Below are 22001 nucleotides of genomic sequence, written 5' to 3'. Positions count from 1 at the left end.
GTGACATTCCTGCTGGCTACTCCAGGACCATGTCGGGGACCTGTTCCCTCAGAGTCAGGAAAGGTGTCAGTGTTGAGTGTGAGAGAGGAAGAAGCTCCCCAGAGCCAAGCAACCTTGGATTAGAATTTCAGGACTCTCCCTCTGAGCAAGGACAGACCCTTGATCAAGATCTGACCTCCAGGTACTTTTGTTGTGTTTTGTTCCGCGTTTTGTTTTGTTTTGATTTTGTAACAGGATCTCACCTGCAGCCTTGGCAGACCTGGAACTCACTGTGTAAATCAAGCTGATCTCCAATTCGAAGAGATCCAGCTGTCTCCTCTGGGACTAAAGGCCTGGGCTCCACACCTGGCTTCCACCTTGTCTCCATCTTGAGCCTTCTACCTCTATTTCCAAGTGTTAGAATCACACGTGTAACCCACATGTAGACCTAGACCTGCACCCCATCCTTCTTTCAGACAGCGTCGCAGTACTTACGGTGTTCTGCTCCAAGGAGGAAATGACGGGGTGCTCGCAGAGAGGCCAGCAGCTCCATACACCCTCAAGCCTCAGGCTTCTCATTTCTCACCTAGAATTAGGCGCTGGCACCAAAGGAGGCCAATAGGGCTTGTTTATTGGTTTGATTCACAGACCGTGAAGCCTCCCCATCTGAAGGGCATGAGTCATTCCGGGGTTTTCGGTGTGTTCATGCTGTTGTGCAATCCCCGCCATTACCGTATACCATGTTTCCTACAACTCCGGGTTACCTGGTACCTGTTTGTAGTCCCTGCTCATTTCCCTCTCCTTTCTTCCTAGCCAGCCACTCACCTACTTTCTCTCCCTAGGACTTTTCCTGCTGAGAACTTGTGTAATAGAGCTGTATAATACTGTGACCTTAGCTCAGTGCCCGTTTATCCCCCACCACAAGACGCAATGAACTCACACACCTGGTTCAGATTCTCATTCAGCATGGTATTCTCCAGGTTGACTGTGGGGTAGCATTCCACATTGTATCTGAGTAATACAGCTCACCCAATGGACACATTTTGGGTTGTTGTTTGTTGTTGTTTGAATTGTTTATTTGTGGGTTTGGTTTGTTTGTTCATTGTTGTTGAGGAAGGGTCTCACTTTGTAGCCCTGACTGGCCTTGAGTTCACAAAGACCTCCTGACTGCTGAGATTAAAGGCTTGCACCACCACACCACACCCACTATAAAAAGCTTTTAGGACTTACATTTGTTGACTTTTATCAACAGCACCACTGGATTACCATATTTTTGTTATTCCCAATGTTGGGGATAAATAATGTGTAGGCTTGTAAGAAGAAATGAAAACCAATCATTTAGATACAGAACAGATATCCCAAGTGTGATTTGCCTGTAAAGTTTGTGACGAATGCCTTTACGCATTGAGACCTCAGGTCTACGGTAGCTGAAATTTCACAGTTTAAAGGTCCGTCCTCCAAGTAACAAATACTTTATGTCCAAAGACAAACAAGCCCAAGCTAAATGATAGTCTTTATAGTCTTGAGAACCCTTTGAAAATAGGGGTAGGGGTAGAAGGCTGGGCCTTCCTTTTTTACTGGTGATACAGAGTAAAATAAAACATGTCTGTCCTCGAGATCTTTAGATAGATGGGTGATGGCCCTAGCGGGGTACGCCTCCTATGGAAGGTCTGCCCAGTAAGTTCCTAGAGATGGCATCAGTCACTCGAACCCTGTCCTTTTCTTCCTTCTAGCATGGTGAGGCACAAGGATGATGGCTATTCTGAAGACAAGGATGGGAGGACCTGTCCCCGAGACTCTGGCTATGACAGCCTCTCCAACAGGCTCAGCATTCTCGACCGGCTCCTCCACACCCACCCCATATGGCTGCAGCTGAGTCTCAGTGAAGAGGAGGCAGCAGAGATTCTGCAGAACCAGCCTCCAGGGGTAAGGCCCAAGACTCGGGAGAGGCTGAGGCAGGCATGTTGCTGCCAGACAGAGAAACACTTAAGATAGTTCCAGAAAGTTTTTCCCAGCTTTTAAGGTAGTGTGGCTTGCAGTGTAGACCTCAAATACAATGCAGGGAAATTCTGAGATCCATGAGGCAGGTTTTAGGAGCAGATCCTTTCCCGGCCTGTCTTCCTGTCTCCATCTGTTCAGTTATGGGGCTGGATGCTCAGCCAGAGCATCAAAGGAAGGAAGAGCCCTGTCCAGAGGCCCCGGGACTGACCTTCTGAACCTGGTCCTGGATCCTTGCTTGCCCATGATGTTCTCCCTTCATTCTGAATCTAGGGGCCCAACTATTTATCTGGGGACACAACCTTTAAAAGCTCTGTGACCACAGACTTGTCTTCTCAGACTGCCAGCATTTTCTTTGCCTTTCTCAGTAGCTTTCCATGTGAACCAAAGTCTAATTCTGTTTCAGCAGCTTATCCAAGACCTTTGATTCCTCTTACTCAGCCCACTTACTCTACAGATAGGCAATGCAGCCCATATCTGCAATCCTAGCACTTAGATGGTTGGGGCAGGAGGATCTAGGTTCAAGACCAGCCTGGCCTATGTAGAAAGACTCTCTTTAAAAAAGAAAGATGGGGGCTGGAGAGATGGTTCAGAGGTTAAGAGCACTGGCTGCTCTTCTAGAGGTCCTGAGTTCAATTCCCAGCAACCACAGAGTGGCTCACAGTCATCTGTAATGAGATCTGGTGCCCTCTTCCGGCCTGCATGCATACATGGAGGCAGAATGTTGTATACATAATAAATAAATAAATCTTAAGAAAGAAAGAAAGAAAGAAAGAAAGAAAGAAAGAAAGAAAGAAAGAAAGAAAAAGAAAGAAAGAAAGATGGAGCTGGAGAATGGCTCAGTGGAAAATGCACTGATCATACAAAGTATGGGGACCGGAGTTTGGATCCCCCAACCAATCTGTGGGCTCTGGATTCAACTGAGAGAACTTAATAAACAATGTATAGAGCAATTGACAAAGATACCTGATGTCAATGGTCTAGTGGACAGCACTTCTTGCAGTGTCCAAACAAAAGACAAACACAGTAAATCCCAGATAAAGTAAAGCTTAAAGCAGATGCTAGACACAAAGTAACTAATACATGGATAGCAAGGAGAAAATCCTATCACTAGCTAGCTGAGGAATGCCATAGCAGCTTCGGGGTCCTGCAGCAACCAGGGCCTATCTGTGTCACTATCTGTCCCTATAAGTGAGTCTGTCTGTCTTTGCTTCTTCTTTCTTTTTTTTTAAAATATTTATTTATTTATTATGTATACAATATTCTGTCTGTGTGTACGCCTGCACGCCAGAAGAGGGCACCAGACCCCATTACAGATGGTTGTGAGCCACCATGTGGTTGCTGGGAATTGAACTCAGGACCTTTGGAAGAGCAGGCAATGCTCTTAACCTCTGAGCCATCTCTCCAGCCCCTGCTTCTTCTTTCTTTCCCGCAAACAAAAACAGACAGGACTAAGAATTGCATTAGAATGTGCTCGGGGCTATGAGGCACAGTCTTTGGTCCTCTTTGGAGGGAGCTCCTTGGCTAGCATACTGGGCTGTTACCTCTAGCTTTGATCTGTAAGCTCAGAAACTTCTTCCTGCGAGACTTTCCTTTCTGCCAGTTGAATGACATGCATGTGCATTTCTGCCCAAAGTTCGGAAGCAATACATATCAGGCAGCAGTTCCCACCCAGCCCTGCTTCCCCGCTGGGGTGGGGCATAAGCCATTCCTGCTGAGACCTGCAGGAGGACTAAGCTAGCAGGATAGTCAGTCTCTCTGTCCTCTCTGTCTGAGCTCTGACAGGGCCTATCCTGACAAGATGGGGCAGGTTGAGGACAGGCACCATGTGGACCAGAAACGAGCGTAAGGATGAAGGCAAAGCAAGTGAGGAAAAGCAAATGGCTAGAAGCCTGGCCCTGGTGACATGAATACATTAAGGATAATGCTGCATCCTTAATTAAGCGACCACCCAAGACAGAGCCTGTGGACCGCCCAAGAAAGGAGCCAGAGTGTAGACATTGTTGGGTTTTCTGGTCATTCGGTATCTGTCACATCGACTCACCAGGCTTTGGCAGGCAAAAGCAGCAGCAGAAGACATGTAAAGGAATGTGTAACCAGGCATCACAGAACTCACAGAAGCGGGCTCGGGGTGGATGAGCTCTGTAGGCCTGACTTGGTCAGCCTCTCCGACAAAGCTGCAGTGCTTTAAGAATCAAAGCCAGGGCGTGCAGCACTCATTCCTAATGAGTCCCCGCTTCTTAAGGAAGCGGCCTCTCCAAGTTTGGGCCCCTTAGCCCAAACACACTCACCCAGGATGCTGTTTGGGGAGCATTTGCCTTGATTTTAATCCGTCCCAGAGTCCAAGTGCTCAGATGGATGAACTGGATGAGTTCCATGGATGCCCCGTGGATACTATGGGAAAAATAAAGCTCAAAGGGCTTTCTAGTAACTCCTTCCCTAAGCGTCATGGGAACTGTAAACATGGAGAGAAAAGCAAAGATCAACTGGGGTGGAGTGTGAAACACTGTAGCAAGAGAGAGAAGCAGAGCTGTGGTGTTCCAGTCCAGAAGAAAGAAAGAAAGAAAGAACAGGAGAGTGTAGCCCCTTAAGAAGGGGACATTCACTATAAAGGGGACTAGGATTTAGCCAAGGCCACCAAACTACACATCCCATTTAATTTGTAGGCCAGGTGGAAATGCTGAACCTACACAGCAGCACATGGTAGGCCTGTCTCTGCGCTGACAGAGCTCCAGTGGTCTTGACATCATTGTCAGAAATTGGTTTGGTGTAAACCACGCACGTGAAGACAGCATTGGGACATGGAGGGAGCAGCCCCAGCGTTGGCTGGGATGAACCTCAGGGAACACCCACCTACCTGCCAAATGCAGCAGCCATTTTTTTTCCCTCCTGGGGATTCTCTCCATGTGTCTGACATGACACGTTATCTCATTTTTCAAAAGAAGCTAGCAATCCAAACTCAATAGCAAAAACTAAAACTTCAGAAAGAACTGCTTTTTTACTCTTAACAAATTCAAGATCGTCTCGTAAATATGCCATGAACCAAATTAGCCAACCAACTCCCAGTTTGCCATCTATGGTTTGATCAATGTGAACTTCTTTGTAATTTACGTTTCCCCCAGGTTTGAGACAGGGACTGAGGCGTATATATATCTACAACCATGAAGCAGTCCGCAAGCTGCCAGTGCCTCTGCAGACAGGGGACTTTTTAAGCTTCATGGATAATGTTGGATCAGGGGGGACGTAAGGTTCTTGTGAGCCCTTTTGAAAGCAGTGGGTCGTCAATAGGCTCTGTGCTCTTTCTCTGTAGAATGTTCTGCACCGAGCTGTGCAGTCCTGTTGGGCTTGGTGTTCTATGCACAGGGCATCATAGGTAAGGGAAGTTATGTACCCAGGTTTTCATCTCCTTAACTTGTGTTTTCCTTCCTTCTCCTAGATCTTTCTGGTTCGTAAATCCTCCAAAATGCAGAAGAAAGTCCTCTCCCTTCGCCTACCCTGTGAATTTGGAGCGCCTCTCAAAGAGGTTACTATAAAGGAAAGCACATACAGTAAGTATTTGTCGGGCAGTGAAGGCAGGCCTGATGGGAAGCAGCCCCGACTTTGATGCCAACAGACATGTCTAGTCCTGGCATTCAGCATCTCTACTCTGAGTAAGCCATAGGTCAATTAAACCATCTGTGCATACTCTGTGCACCCTAGGGTTTGGCACATGAGATGGGCTAAGTGTAGATTGTCTCTTCTTGCCCTGTTCCCAGTTAGGTACAGTGTAAGTTTGGGGCCCTGGTTTGCTGATGACTAAACCCCAGGGAAGCTGCAGCAACAGCCCTTTTACAAGATTTAATGTCAAAGCCTGTGTCTACACATCTTCCTGAATAAATAGGCCTCAAGCACACGCGTTCCCTCCAGGCTGTCACTGTTCAGTCTTCCATGAAAGGCAGTTAATCCCAGCTGAATCTAGCCCCGTGGGCAGATGACTTGCTGGGGTGTTGCAGGGAGCTGATGCTCAGCGGCGTTGGTTTCCTTCCTGTCGTCTACTTTCTGGTCACTGAAAATGTGGCGTGTCGGGAGGCCAAGTTTTAAAGAAAAGAAAGAACACACAGTTCTGAGGTACTGCCAGTCTCCAAGAAAGGATCAGGAAATGGATCTGCACAACAAAGTGGGGAGATCTGAACATTCTAGGTTAACAAACTGAGGGGTGTGGGTCAGGAGAGTGGAGCTAGGAAGCCTGCAGGATGGAGCCCGACTTAGTCCCTACATTTGAAGGTACTGAGGTTAACTGAAAGGCAGGCGTGAGATTCCCTCACCACGGCGTCCAGTCTCCTTGAGCCGATAACCTTGCATAGAATCCAAGAAAGTGACATTTCTGGCACAGGAAAATCCTACCTGCATCCATGATCTGCTTCCGGTTCAAATATAATGAACCAGAACCTTGAGCATGGAATTCACATGCTCAAGGGTTCCTTGGAAACAGATGCCCTGAGCAGGCTGAACCTGGAGAACAAGTAAATACTGCAGGAGATAATCTGAAGTCACCTTAGAGACCCAGTACCAGTTTAAAGATAGTGACTGTCTACTACGTTAATAAATAATGAATTTATGTTAAACCCATTCTGTTATTCCAAGGTGGCTTTTAAAGGGCTGCTGGCCCACCCAGCAACAAGTCCTCCTGGCTTTTAAATCCCTCCTAGTTTCCTGCCACACATACACCTGTTTATTGAGTTCCCTGAAGCCAGAGGGGGTTTTTTGTTTTGTTTTGTTTTTTACCCTCTATCAGGTTCTTCAGTCATCCCCACCCCAGTCCTCCCCAAGCGACTTCCAAGTGATTGAAAGAGCTAGTTTATACAAAGCATTATCCTATCTGTAATGACTTACTGCAGGCCTGAGTTCTACCATAATGATATCTACCCAGCAGGTTGGTCTCTATACAGATAATGGATATTTTATTATTTCTGGATCATGCAATAGACACCATCATACATTTGTATGTAGTTCTTTCACATAAGAAATTTCATTAAAAACAAATTATATTCTATGTTGATCCTTCAGTCTGGCAGGGAACTGTTACTGGCCATTTAGTGGGTGAGACGAAGGTGGTTGGCCCATGAGGATTGGAAACCAAGCCACTGCCTACCCTTACCATTTGGGAGCCATACCTGTAGCAACAGCTTCTTCTCTGAATGCGTCTTTCATTTGGGAACTTGTGTGATGAGGCCAAGCAAGAAGACAATATTTTAGAATCTTTACATGGAATGTAACCCAGAATTGATTTCTAGAGCCCTTGAACTGACCTCTAGGTTCCTGTCCCTCTGCCGTGCATCAGAGGACTCTGACTTGTCAAAAGGGAGTATGGCCCTGAAGGTCCATGGTATAAGAAGAAAGGGTCTGGGGTGGTGGGATCTCTGACCCATTGCTGCCAAGTGCTAGTGGCCTCTCCTCTCACTGCAGCCAGATGATCCCTTGGTCCTGCCCAAACTCTGTGCTCTGAACTTCAAAACAAACAGAGAGGTTGTTGTGCATGTGAGTGTCTGTTTACTAGGCACGGAGCGTGTGCTGAGCATGAGTCAGGGAGGCCGCCCTTGCCTGACTGTTTAAAGCTGTGTCTGGCTGTCAGGCAACCCCCTCACAGCTGGTTTGGATAAGCTGCACAGTAGTCTGAGAGGGTGGAAATGGGCCCACATATGCTGCATTAGATGCCATTCCTTCCCAGACACTCAGGAGGACTCAGCCACCTTCTGGAATCTCTTTTCTTTTTCTTTTTTTCTAGCCTTTTCCCTGGAAGGCTCAGGAATCAGCTTTGCAGATTTATTCCGGCTCATTGCTTTCTACTGCATCAGCAGGTAAGGAACATCTCATGACTTGAAGGACCTGCTTGGTGTGTGATATAATCTGGACTTCGGTCTGAAGAAGGGATCTGGAAGGCTGGTCACCTAAGAGCTGTCAGGGAAGGGTTTGCCGCTTAAATAAGATGTTCACCCCATTCCAGTATTAGGTTTACAATAGAAACAACTGCCTGGCCCTCCAGATGCAAATTCTCATTGATGTGCTTATTTCTTCATGCTGGTCCCACGACTTCTGATGGCTAGATCCATTGAGCAGAAAACACACACACATACACACACACACACACACACACACTCAAGTATACACCCACATAACAACATACCCACCTGTATAAACATGTGCATGCATGTGCGCACACATATACAGAGAGACAGGCAGGAAGACAGAAAAACAGATAGACAGAAGAAACCAGTACTTAAACCTGTAACTTTTTAAGGTTCCTGACGGTGTTTTTGAAAACTCCAGGCAACAGAGTCTATTCTCAAATGTGGATTTTTTTAGTCCAATCCATAAATCCTGCACAGGTCTTCAGGCCAGCTGAGGCTCACATCCTCTCTAGGACTGAATTAATGGTTGAAATTAAGCCCCGGCCCAGAATGTGATCAGTGTGGAAAGGATGTGAGTTGTAGGTTTCTATTACTGTTCTCTTCTTCACAGCAGTAACGCTTTTCAGAGTCAGTGTTCTCGTGCCTGGGGCTGCAGCTGAGTGGTAAAGCATTTGCTTACAAAGCATGAGGCTCTGAGTTTGGTCCCTAGCACTGCCAAAGAACAAAACAAAAACAGCCAAGTGGAGCTAGCATTCTTGAAGTAATTAAGCAAAGAAATCTTGCTGCCTGTAGAAGCTGGCCTTACAGGCTCTCCTTCCTTCTCTTTCTCCTTCCTTCTTTCTTCTCTCCCTTTTTTCTTGTTTTTAGATTTTTTAAAATTTTATTGTATGCATATGAGCATTTGTCTGAATATACATCTGTGTACAACCTGCATGCCTGGTGCCCACAGAAACAGGAGAGGAAGTCAGATTTCTCTGGATCTAGAGTTACAGATGGTTGTGAACCACCATATGGGTGCTAGGAATAGAACTCAGGTCATCTGCAAGAGCAAGAACACTCAATGGTTGAGCCAGCTCGCCAGCTTGGGCATGGCCTATTCTAACCATGTAGAGCCCGGGCTAGCTTCCTTGGCTTTTCTGTTTGCTCACTACAGAGGCTACAGGAAATGCCTTTTCAGAGATCACAACTCATGGCTGTCTCAGCGAGACTGGGGAGTCATTTGGGTTTGGCTTGGTTTATTTTAAGGATTAGACTGTTCAGCATTTATCCATACCTGTTGACTTTACTTTCTCTGCCTGGCATGGCAACTCAGCTCTCAGGCTAACTGAAGCTGAGCCATAAGTGGCCCGAGGAACAGGCGGCGTCTCCAGGGGAGACCCTAGCACTGCTCAGCAGCAGAAAGAAAAGGGGGGAAGCTTCCAGGAAGGACAGTGCCTACCTGGTGAGCGCCTCACCCCAAGAAGATGCCACCTGCTTGCCAGGTTAGGGTCACTGGAGCCTGTGTGCTTCGCTTCTGAAGATTGGAAGTATGACTGGGTACAACACATCATTTTAGATTAAGAGAATGAAGCCGTTACCTAGTTGACTATGATGTAGCTTATCTTTCTTTGGCATTTTAAAATCTGACTAAATATATTCGCATTTAGTGCACACATATAATAACTCAGATGCAGGCAGAAGCTATGCAGCACGAGCCACTGAGGGGAGCTGCTTCCATGCAAATAGGATGCTTTGGGGGAAAAGTTTAGAATGAAGTACAAATCTTCTTCCCCCCCCCCGATGTAATTATATCCTGACTATTCAGAATTATATTAAAATTGTGCACAAAATACCCCTAAAAAGAAAGACTTTCGGGATCCAGGATGGTTCGTTCTGTGTGAGGCACTGTCTCAGGAAATGAGATTACCCAGCTTTCCCAGAACTGCCCCCACTAAATTCAGCAGCACCCCGATAAAGTGGATGCCGGTAACACCCCGATAATGTGACAAACGGCGATCCCCATCTTTAAAAGTTTAACAGAAATGTGTTTCCTGAAGATAGAAGGCCTCTGTAGCCCCCAGGACGCAACCCCAGCGGCGCCACCCTTCCCTCGGCCCCCTCCCCGCTCAGCAGAACCACCTGGTCTAGTGTAAAGTCAACCAGGTCAGAGATGATGTCAGTGCTGCCCTGTGAGCTGCAGGTGAAGTTGGCTGACAGCATTCCTTCCAACTCTGCCTCCTGGCAGTCGGGCTATTGGGGAAAGAGCCTTCCACCCACAAATACTTGGCAACTACACAGAGAAGATCCCTTCTCTGCCCTCCACACTTCAAGCAGGCCAGAGTACCTGCTGGAGGAGCAGGGCAGGCTTGAGACTAAAGGTCAGAAGGTAAATTAAGGCCATTGGCAAATTACTAAGCACAGACCTCACTTGAGGTACTTACAGGACGATCTCGGTGTCAATATTCTGCAAATAAAGGGGCCTGAGAGTCATTTTTTTTTTCAGAACACCAAAGCACTTGATGCTTTGGTTTCTCCTCTAATACTCCTCGTTGACATTCTTGGTCATCAGTAGTTGACAGGGCTCAGTCTTTCCAAAGTATTTCTGAAATCCTCTGCCTGGTGGTGGCTCGTAGAGAACTCATCATAGAGACTAGGGTGGGTTCCCACACAGAACATGTCAAGTATACATGGACAAGAGAAGCCACAGTTAATGGACACCTGATTTGTAGTGTTGGATCAACTCAATGGAAAGCACTGTTGGGAACAGAAGTAATGAGCGCCTTTGATCAGTAACACCACAGAGTTCCATGTTGCTTGGGTGTTGTTTGTAAACACAGTATAGAGAACCAGCCACCTTTCAGGCTCAGTTGTGCCCCAGATTCGCTTGTAACCTTGTTATGAGGCAGAATCGAATTCAGAGGATCTAGACTGTGCCACATCCTGCATGCCCAACAAGCCCCTAGGTGATGGCGATATCACTCCTAGGCTTGGACCACGCTTTTTAATATTGAAATAGTAACTGAAGTCTTCTATATTTGTGACAGGCACAATCTGTAGCCCTGTGAGTTAGACTATGGGAATGAGGTGCTTGCTTACCTGTGTGAGAATCCACGAGAGTCTGGGAGAGGCTCAAAAGGATTTATTTATGTATAATGAACACTCACTGATTCAGGACAGGTTAGATGCCACCACGGTTGTTCTGCCCAAGGGGAAAGAGCACCATCACCAAACTGCTTGCTCTCCTACCACCCAAGCCAGCGCTAGAGCCAGAGAGTGGGAGATCCCTCCCCTCAGCTTGTCAGTTGTCACGTAGCAGACGAGGCCACGCTCTAGAGCTTGCTGCCCCAAGTCACTGGCTAAATGGATCAAAATCCCATGATACTTATCACCATATAATCAAAAGCCAGCAATTATAGGGGGGTGGGTAAGAGCACTGGCTGTTATTCTAGAGGACTAGGGTTCAAGTCTTAGCTCATAATTATAACTCCAGTCCCAGGGGATCCAACATGCTCTTCTGGCCTCTGAGGGACACCAGGTATACATGTGGTATAAGACATATATGTAGGCAAAACACTCATACATACAAGAAGAAGAAATATAAGAAAAATAAATAAATCTAAAAAAGAAATCAAACTAGCAGGTACAGAACATACCTGTAGCCCCAGCACTCAAGAAATACACACACACACACACACACACACACTTAAGGGGCAAAGAGAGGGAGAGAGAGACCAAGAATTTGAATCCATTCTTACCTTGATGCCAAAGCCCACACTTCCTCACTCTACTCTGCCAGCTGCACACGCCTGAGCTTCAACACAGCCAGTTCCAATCCCTGCTGTGCTGCCGTGCGTCCCACGGGGTGCATCAAGGCCTACACCAGTCAGTGTGGTTGCATGATCCTGTTATCAATGAATGCAGTTTCTTCCCAGCATGGTCAGTGGGCCCCACAGGTGCTCCGCTGCTTGGTGCATGGCAGCAGAAGCTGCTGAATAATGTTAGTCTCTCCTTCTTTAGAAATAAAGCATACAGAGCAAAGATAAAGTAAATCCAGATTGCGCATGGCCTGAGACTCTTAGGGGAAAGTTCTGCATTAAGATGTAGGCTCTGTTTTGTCTGTTATGTGCAAACTTGAATATCAGGGCTCCTTTTTCAATGAGGTATAAATAAAGAAGGAAGTGTGTGTGTGTGTGTGTGTGTGTGTGTGTGTGTGTGTGTGTGTGTGTAGATGCTGGGTACTCCTGGCTGGCACAATGTAAGGCGGTTCATACATAACATCTAATTGTCTAAGTAAGTCAAAAGCTACAACCATCTATTATCGGCTGTCAGGTATAGCTTCCTGTCCTATGTCATTAAGTACACCCAAGCCAGTCAGATGATGTTTAAACTCCGGCTAGCATGCTGAGCTAGGTAAAAGCTTAAAATAAGCATAGGTTGGTTTTGTTACATGTTACTTTTCTCCCCAGTGGGTAAAGAAAGTAGATTTGAATGGACTGAGTGCGGTTTTATGAACATGGGTTTGTGGTACACTTTGATGTTACAACATTCCAGTTCCCATTAGTCTCCACTTCAGATTAGAGTCAGGATCACTGCCCCCGCCAGGACACAGAAGACGGTGTTCACAGTCTTAGGTCAGGCGTGGAGGCCTCATGGAAGCAAGAGTTGACCAGGGCTGGACACCCTCAGGAGACACAGCCTCCTGACTTCATATGAGAGAGCTTTGGTGACACTATCAGGTGTTGGTCCACACCTGCTTTGTTATTTTCATTGACTCTGCAGTTTTGTAATTGACTGTCAACAGCTCTAAGGGTTTCAAGATTCTCCAGTCATCCAGATTTGATCTAGTGCATTCCAGAATGTTGCCTAAGCTTACCATAAACAACAGGATAATTTGGTATATGATTTTCTTCAACAGAAACTTTCAAGACTTTTTTTTTTCTTGATGATAAAATACAGGCAGAGGCTTGCATTCCCATCTCTCCCCAACTCCACGCTAGCCACAGTGACTCACTGGCTGCTCTCCTCATGTGCCAGACCCCCCCTCCACCCCCGGCCCTTTTCACATACTGCTCCCTCACCTTGGAATCGTCTTCCCTGTGTGATTTGTTCACTGGATACCTCTTTTTCTACTTTCATGTGTGTGCGTATAGTATATATGCATTTTACATGTATGTGGGTGGGGTACACATGCATGTGCCCGTGGAGGCCTGAGGTTGGTGTCAGGAATCACCCTCAATGGCACTTCCACCTTATTCACTGAGGCAGGGTCTCCAGTCAAACCCAAAGCTCACCAATATGACTATTCTCACTAGCCAACTTGCTCTGGGAGTCCCTTACTGCTACCTTATGGTATCACAAGGGTTACCTTGTCCATCTGACTTTGACATGGGTTCTGACGTTCCTCAGGCTTGTGAGGCAAGTGCCGTAACTACTGAGCCATCTCCAGAGCCTATATATAGGCCCAAATCACCTTTAAATACTCTTTTTTTTTCACTTAAATGTTTTTTATGAGCATGTGCATGTGTGTGTGTGTGTTGTGGGGGGAGGGGACATGCTGGTGCCATGGTGAGCATGTGCACGCCAGAGGACAACCCTTGGAGTCAGTTCCCTCCTCTCACCTTTCCAGGGTTTCAGGGGGTCAAGCTCCGGGGACCAGGTTTGCATGGCAAGCCCCTTTATTCACTGAGCCATCTCACTGCTGGCCCTCCTTTATTTTTATTTATTTGATCTTTGGGGGGGGGGTGCAGGCTGTTGTGGAATTTGCTGTGTAGTTGCGGCTGGCCTGGAACTTCCGGTCCTCCAGCTGAAGTCTCCCTATCACAGATAGTGTGGAGATCACAGGTGTGCACAGTCATACCTGCTGGCTTTCAGTAGTCTTTATTTCCCCCTCACACATAATGTTTCCCCATGGTTGGTGACCCTTTCCCTACATTCTGTGCATAGCTTACTTGTTTATATCCTGTTTATGTTCTTTGGCACGGTGCTCCATTCTGGCAGGGACTTAGGTTGTGTTTCTGCCCAGAACAATGTCTGTTTATTGTAGATGATAATAAACATTTATGGAGGGAAAGAGTAGATAATTATTTTTTTAAGGCCAAAACCACTACCAAAAAGAAAAAATTAACATACCTTTTTGTTCAAGTCACCATTGTCAGTGAATATGACTTTCTCCCGGCCAGGGGTTTATGCTGAGCCCTGTGCTAATGTTACAGGTTCTTAGAGCTTGCCTCTCAGCCTTGCATATGAAAATAAACCACCGTTTATTCCTTCTGCTAAAACCCTTTCTAAGAAACATACCATGGCCCATGCATTTGCTCCAGAAGAGTTTATGCCCTGATTATGACTGGACCCTGACGTCAGCTTGACACTTTCCTAGCAGTCTTGTTGATCTCTGGGGCCCCCTCTGCATATGGCTTATCAGCACAAGGCGCCACCCTCCTTAGCAGTTATCAGCATAAAGCACCTGAAACTTGCCTTCAGAGATTGTTTCAGTAGCAAGTGACATTCATGGCCTAAGAGCACCATCCAGACCTCCTGACTCTAAGTATTCAGTGTGTGATGTAATGAGATTTCTAGGGACGCCTGTATACATCCAAGTTAGAGTACACCGGCCCTAAAACACAGTCAAGACTTTCATCTCTGGCACACAGGGGCCACAAGAGTGATCTCCACTTGGCAAATAATACGATGAAACTGTGTGCGAGAGGCCCAAAGACGCTTGCTGAGAACCTGCTGTCTGTAAGAGAGTGGGGATTAAGGATTGAGCATTCATGTCTACAGAGTGAGAGGCCAACATTAAGAAGGCATCTAGCTAAGTGGGACATACTGCTTTAGAGGGGTGATGGATCTACCCACACAGTCAGACATCCTGATACGAACTCTACACACTCAGTGCTACCCAGCAGGGAACCCGACCGCTGGCACAGATTCAATCAGACAGCCTGTGTCTTGGCCTCTGATAATTCAGATGAGAGTTGCCAAAAGAGAGACGCTTGGTTGGATGTGGTATAGTGTCGGCTTGTGATGTTTTAGGCAGTTTAATATGCAACATCTCTAAAACGAAAATGAATGCATGAGAGAGTCACCAGCCATGTAATTATGAACATTCTCTTTCTGTTTTGTTTATATCAGGGATGTTCTGCCATTCACCTTGAAGTTACCTTATGCCATTTCAACAGCCAAGACGGAGTCTCAGCTTGAAGAACTAGCCCAGCTGGGACTGAGTAAGTGGGTACCCCTGCCTGTGTGTATCTTAAAATGAATCCAAGATGTATCCCCGTGGGGCTGCCCACGGTTCCACTACTACATCAAACACACAATTGTAATGAAAAAGAATCCACTTCCATGACAAAATGCAGCTGTCAGAACCCTGAGGTCCCCGAATCCCATTTTCTGGGACTCTTTAACCATGTCAGATGTTCATCCCACTTTCAAATACTGGGGCTAAGTGTGCCTGGGTAACTCCTAAATCTTCTAACTTAACCCCTCAAACTATTAAGGCTCCCCAGATGTAGAGAGCCCAGCTTAAGACCTGCCAGGTTCTTCTCTTTCTGTGGCATCTTTCTGGGGAAAGGCAGCACTAACAGAAAGAGAGGTCTAGTGTGGTGCATCTCAGTGTCCACATGCGTGGCATTTATCTTGAGCAGCACACAGACAGTGGTGACGCTCTGGTGCTGTGAGGAGTGATGATGGCATCTCAGTGACATCTGTCTCTACCCCTCTTACTCAGCTCCCACCCTGCCGCTGTGGGCCATGTCCCTCTTCCCACCAAAGTCCTTCACTCTGAGGCTGGCGCTTACTTCAGCAGTCTGCCTCTTTGCCGTTTTTTTTTCCCCAAAGCCCCACAATCCTGCCAGACTGTGGCTGACAATGAGCCAACACCCACACATAGTTCACCTGCTTTGACTTTATCCCTGTGCTCTGGCAGAATCAGTATGGGTTTAACTTTTAGTTAAATGTTTTCCTTCTGGGTGGAAAAGGGGATTTCTTTTAAGATTTTAAGACTTTGGTCTTTGGATAGGTTCATAATCAGGCCACAGTATTTGAGTAGAAATTTGGAATTTTAAAGCCTCATACCTAGGTGTCTAAAACCTAGGAAATCCCTCTCTCTCTCTCTCTCTCTCTCTCTCTCTCTCTCTCTCTCTCTCTCACACACACACACACACACACACACACACACACACACACACACACACACACTGCTCCCTCACCCCATCCCACCCTGTCGGGATGGGACTCTTGAATGCAGTTTTCCTCTGCTGGATTTTAGTGCTGAATGTGTAAAAGCTCAAGTAGATTGTGTAACATCCCTCAGGCCCAGCTGCTGGTCCTACCTCCTAAAGGGGAACTTGGAGGCCTGTGAATTCCTTTGCTGGCAACCTCCTCGTTGGAGGGTATCTGGGAGGAGTTGATTGGAAAGGGTGCTGTTGCTCTCAGGGCTGGGTGGGATTTCGAAAAGCAAGTCCGGTAGCCCTGCCCTTTACTAGATTAGCCTGGGCCTATTCCAGTTCTCTTTGTCCTTCTTACCTGTGTGAAGGGCTGGGCTGGAGCTGTCTGTTGGCTCAACCAACCTTTCTCAAAGGCTTTGAAGGTGAGAAGTCTCTGGAGTTTTCCTGTAAGCCCAGAGCTGGGCCTGGCTGCCTTTCTGCCCTTTTCAGTAAGGGAGCATGGTGGGGGAAGGGCACAAAGGAAAAAGGCAGACCCAAAGTTAAGCCTCTGTTGCCCTACAGGCAGGCTCTCTCTCTCTCTCTCTCTCTTTCTCTCTCTCTCTCTCTCTCTCTCTCTGTGTGTGTGTGTGTGTGTATGTGTGTGTGTTACTTGTAAAGGAATGGCCCAAGTACACTATATTTACATTCTTGTCTTCGCTGATAATGACTTTCAGATTTTTGGAGCTCCTCAGCTGACAACAAACCCCCAAACTCCCCACCTCTCCATAGGCCTCTCTCCTCAGCCGGCATCTGCCCTGCCTCCTTGCGTCAGCTCTGCCTTATAAACGGAGTGCATTCTATAAAAACCAGGACGCCTTCGGAGCTGGAGTGCAGCCAGACCAACGGAGCCTTGTGTTTTATTAATCCTCTTTTCTTGAAAGTGCACAGCCAGGACCTCAGTCCAGGCCCAAAGCGGCCGAGCACAAGGACTCCCAACGCGAATGGCACCGAGCGGCCTCGGTCCCCCCCACCCAGGCCCCCACCACCCGCTATTAATAGTCTGCACACAAGCCCTGGGCTATCCAGGACTGAACCCCAGACGAGCATGCCAGAAACAGTCAACCATAGCAAACATGGGAACGTAGCTCTGCTTGGAACAAAACCAACTCCCATCCCTCCACCCCGGCTGAAGAAGCAGGCTTCTTTTTTGGAAGCGGAAGGCAGCGCTAAGACCTTGACCGCCTGCCGGTCCAGCCGGAGTCCGGAGCCAGAGCCTGAGCCAGAGCTGGGCACAGCTGGGCACGCAGGTGGAGCCCCGCCTAGGGACGCCCCCGGGGATTGCACAAGGGCGCCGCCCGACTCTGAATCACAGCCACCACCGTGCCATGGAGGCAGGCAGAGGCTGAGCGACATGAGCCTTTCCACTTCCTCCTCCGACTCGCTGGAGTTCGACCGGAGCATGCCCCTGTATGGCTACGAGGCTGATACAACCAGTAGCCTGGAGGACTACGAAGGGGAGAGTGACCAGGAGACTATGGCACCTCCCATCAAGTCCAAAAAGAAGAGGAACAGCTCTTTTGTGCTGCCCAAGCTCGTCAAGTCCCAGTTGCGAAAGATGAGCGGGGTGTTCAGCTCCTTCATGACCCCTGAGAAGCGGATGGTCCGCAGGATCGCCGAGCTGTCCCGGGACAAATGCACCTATTTCGGGTGCCTGGTGCAGGACTACGTGAGTTTCCTGAAGGAGAACAAGGAATGCCATGTGTCCAGCACTGACATGCTGCAGACCATCCGACAGTTTATGACCCAGGTCAAGAACTATTTGTCTCAGAGCTCCGAACTGGACCCCCCTATCGAGTCGCTGATCCCTGAAGACCAAATTGGTAAGTGCCGGTCTCCCCACCTTCAGATGTAAGATCTGCTGTAACCTTTGTCAGATGGTGCGTCTTGCTAGCGGTGTTTTGGATCAAGTTTGCTCTTAAGTTACAAATGACACACTCTCCTACCTGATGTGAATGGACAGATCTCCCTTTTAAGGCAGATGCCACATGTCAGGCTGCCAGTGTCCTGCTTTGGCGGGTCCCAGTTGCCGCCCGCTCTTGCCCTCTGTGTGTGTATGACACATCTGTCGAGCATTTTCTAAGCGTGGGACTCTCTGGGAGCTGCCTGCTTCTAGCCAGCATGTTTGCTGTCATCTGTGTGGCTGGGCGTGTTTTGTTCAGTAGCATATGTTAGGAGTGGGAAGAGCACACCTGTGTGCAAGCCCCAGCCCAGAATGCAGAACACAGACCAACACTTTAGACCCGGAGACCCTGTCCTGCCTCAAGCGTAACCGCACCGCTTCCTTTGCCCTATAGATTAGGGACAGTTCGGGAATCAACATGAAAAGGGAAAGACTAGTTTGTTTGGTGTACCTTACCAATAAGTGTGGTAATTTGGAGATCACATGAGACGCGTTCTGTCCAGAGTCAGGGGGAAATGCTCTTTCTGTGACCTCACAGAAGGGCTGGATGGTTAATAGTTTCTTTGGTAGGCAACTTGCCAAGGCAAATTTGAATTTGGCAAGCAGGCTTTTTTTTTTTTTTTTGAGGGCAAGAGTTTCCAAGTTTTGTTTTTATTATTGTTGTTGTTTTGTTTTAAGTTTGGAAGACTGACTCTAAAAGGTTAATTTGAAAGACTTCAGTCAGTGGGTAGCAACAGCCAAGAGTTTGCAAACATTTCCATGGTTTAGCTAAACTCAGATTTCTACTTTCTGATTGGATGTGTTTGCTGAAAGTAGTAAACAGTGTGTGGTAGAGCATCTCTCTCTCTCTCTCTCTCTCTCTCTCTCTCTCTCTCTCTCTTTCTCTCTCTCTCTCCTACTTTGAATTTGAGCAGCTCTTTGATTTGGTCACAAAGGACTCAAAGCCCTGTTTGTTTTCTTGTGGTGCTCTGACCTAGCCCAGGGTTGTCTGGGCGTGGTTAGAGGAGCTAGGGTGCTCCCAGGAGAACCCGGAGAGACTGGCTGAAAGGAATGTTTCTTTGTGAGGTGTCTCAGAATCGAAAACTCTTCAGGAGACTTCCTCAGAATGCAAAATAGTCATAGACGTTATCTCCTCCCCCCCACTCCCCCCACAGCCTACAGTCTTCCCTCTTCTGAAGAGCAACTCCAAATTCCAAGCCATGGGGGCTCCTACCTAGAAAAGTGAAAGAGAGGCTTCCTCCCAGGGCTGGGGGAAGGTGGGAGGCTACTGGCAGGAGTGAGCTACATATGCTGACAGCACCAGCCAGCCCATAGAGAAGGAGCTCCTTGGGGAACAGGGCCTCTCTCAGCCTGGGCTTCCCTGCTCATTCCTTAAGCACCAATACAAGAAGGTCTCAGGAAGGTTGCCTATTGTGTGTGTGTGTGTGTGTGTGTGTGTGTGTTTATCACTCGGAAACTCATCCTCTCCAAAACTCCCTGAAAATTACAATTCTTATTTTTAAATTGAAATTCCTAATGAGGAGAGAAACCCACATCTGTAGAGTCTTCCAGACAAGCTGGCCAGCCTGAAAAAGCCACTCCAGTGGGTGCTCCCCACTCTCCCTCCACACACACCCCAGTCAAAATGCATCCTATCCCGTGAGGGGTGGGGGAAGGCAGGTGATGTGTCAACCCAGTCCAGTTGGCAAGTTCAGAACTTGAGCTGGTGTGACGCTCTACTGCGTGACACAAACCAGCCTCGCACCCTCTCAGTCCTCCTGCCTCAGCCTTCCAAGGCCTGGGATTGTAGGCATGAGCCACCACCTGTGGCAAGCCCCTGTTACGTCAGCCTACGCCTTCAGCTAAGGCTTGTGTTTATATTTTGTCTTTAGGGCAGTTGTGACTATGACTAATACCTATAAAAACATTGTCCTGTCTTTTTTTTTCTTTTCTTTCTTTTTTTTTTTTTGAGACAATGGTTTTTTTGAGACAAGGTTTCTCTGTAGCTTTGGAGCCTGTCCTGGAACTAGCTCTTGTAGACCAGGCTGGCCTCGAACTCACAGAGATCCGCCTGCCTCTGCCTCCCGAGTGCTGGGATTAAAGGCGTGCGCCACCGCTGCCCTGCGCTATCATCCTGCTTTGTATTAATTGGTTTTGCTGTGTATTTGTTTGGTTGGTTGTTCAGTTGGTTTTGTTTAAATCAGAAGTCTTGCTGTTCTGCTCAGCCTGTTTGCACAGTCTGGCTTCCAGCAGTCCTCCTACACAGGAATAGCTGGGACTACAGGGCTGTACTGCCATGCCCAGCCTCGTTTGGGGTGTTTTGTATTGTTTTTTTGTTTTGTTTTGTTTTGTTTTTTTGCATTTGTCTGAAGGCAGGCAGCTTTTCCTGTTGCTTCATGAATGGAAGACATAGTATTTTGAAAGCACTTTGAAAACCGCCAGGCTTTTGAAAGTAAGGGGAAGGTTATTGTCGCGGAGGTCAGCCCGGGAAACTGTAGCAAGGGGAAGAAGTGATGCTAATTATTAGAAAGCCAATCCAGTCCCCTCTGACGTGGAAGTGACTAGATTGGGACTCCAGTGAGAACATCGATTTTACCCAGTTGTCTGCGTTTGACATTGAGCTATAAAGGTGACTTACTGAGGACTTGTTAATACAGTGCCCCTTTGGGGGCTCATAGCCTCAAAGGCGATATATTTCTGCGTGTATCATCCATCATTCTCCAGTTTCGAGAGAGGTCAGGCTGTGCAGTGCTATGGGCAGAGGGTAAGCCTGAGCCTGGAAGGGAGGGGCATGCAGCCCAGATCTTCTGATCTCTGGTGTGTGTGTGCTCGTTCCCACTCTCACTTCCTGGAAGGAATTACGGAATCTTCACAGCTATGAAGCACCACCTCTTCAGTGCCATCCACAGAATCCCAAGCCCCGGGCTTGCTTTGAACAGGTGCCTGTGGGTGCTGGGAAGGCTTTTCAAGAATGCCACTTGGGTCACTCTGCTTTCAAAGAATTTCATCCAGTCTTTCTTTCTGGAGGACTGAACTTAGGAAGATAGGTTTAATGCCAGACTTTGAGAGCATCCATTCTGAAGCCATGGAAGTGGGAGGAGGCATTTCATGTAGAATTAGAGCGGTCAGGTCATTCGTAGGTAAAAGCGACCTCATGAGTTTGCGCACAAAAATTTCTTCCCTGTCTGGAGATGGTGCTGACATTGTCTTCCAGGGATGGTTCTAGAGGGAAGGAAAGGAGTTGGGCTGGGAGAAGAGGTCTTGCCCATTCCTGCTCTGCTCATATGCTGCTGCCGCTCTTCCCTCTGGGGCTCTCTAACCAAGTATGAGTCTGGCAGAGAGTTAGCTCTCAAGCTAAAAAGCGGCCACTGTTGATGGTCATGTCCTGCCATGGGGAGTTTTCATTCTGTTGAGACCGTTCCTGTGGAGCACTTCCACCCCGAAGTCCTGCCACTGAGAGGCTTTTGAGTACAGAGAGTTACCTAGCATCAGCTCAGCGAGTCTGTTGAATAAGGAAGTTAATGAGGGTGCCACGTGGGCTGGTTTCCGGCAAACCTCTCTCCCTTCATTCCAGGCCCACCAGGGGGCTTCCTTCCTGGACAGCTGTCCCTCACCTTCATCTCTCCAAGGGGAAGAACAAGCCAGTGTTTGACAAGAACAGGATACACTTGGAGGCTTTACACAAAGCCCTGCAGTCAGTTCTTGACTGGCAGAGTGAAGCTGACTCTTAGTTGGTATCCCATGATATGAAGTACCAGGACAGATGGGTGTGACGACCCTTTTATCCCAACATTCATGCCCTGTTGGCATCCTTCCTTGCTTTGTTCTCCGACAACCAGTGAGAGAAAGTCCAGATTTTCTTGTTTAAAAAAATAAATAAAATCTCAATTCTGCCGAACTTGTTGCAATATTGAATGTTTGATTTTAGTAGAACACTTTTCCCCTTTGACTTGATATCAGCCTTGGGAGATCCCCCGTCTTACTTTGAGAAAAGAAAAATTTCTCCGACTCTGAAAACTCAGAGTTACTGTTTCCTATAAACTATTTCATATAAACTGTTCACCACAGATG

At 47.5% G+C, this 22001-nt stretch overlaps 1 protein-coding gene across 5 annotated transcripts in view; it reads left to right on the top strand.

The window, feature by feature from the left end:
* Window positions 1-22001, top strand: part of Rin2 (Ras and Rab interactor 2) — a 207530-nt gene that overhangs the window by 164678 nt on the left and 20851 nt on the right. For all 5 annotated transcript variants that reach the window (XM_087911146.1, XM_087911149.1, XM_087911145.1 and 2 more), the window contains 5 exons: window positions 1713-1905; window positions 5414-5525; window positions 7742-7814; window positions 14976-15067; window positions 16726-17871. In XM_087911146.1, coding sequence (XP_087767272.1) covers window positions 1713-1905; window positions 5414-5525; window positions 7742-7814; window positions 14976-15067; window positions 16726-17871 — 1616 coding nt within the window. The remainder of the gene's footprint in view (window positions 1-1712; window positions 1906-5413; window positions 5526-7741; window positions 7815-14975; window positions 15068-16725; window positions 17872-22001) is intronic.

This window comes from Myodes glareolus, chromosome 10 (assembly GCF_982192425.1).
Source record: "Myodes glareolus chromosome 10, mMyoGla1.1, whole genome shotgun sequence".
Classification (NCBI taxonomy): domain Eukaryota; kingdom Metazoa; phylum Chordata; class Mammalia; order Rodentia; family Cricetidae; genus Myodes; species Myodes glareolus.
Note: the sequence above shows the minus strand (reverse complement) of the source record. Positions and strands in the feature narration are given on the sequence as shown.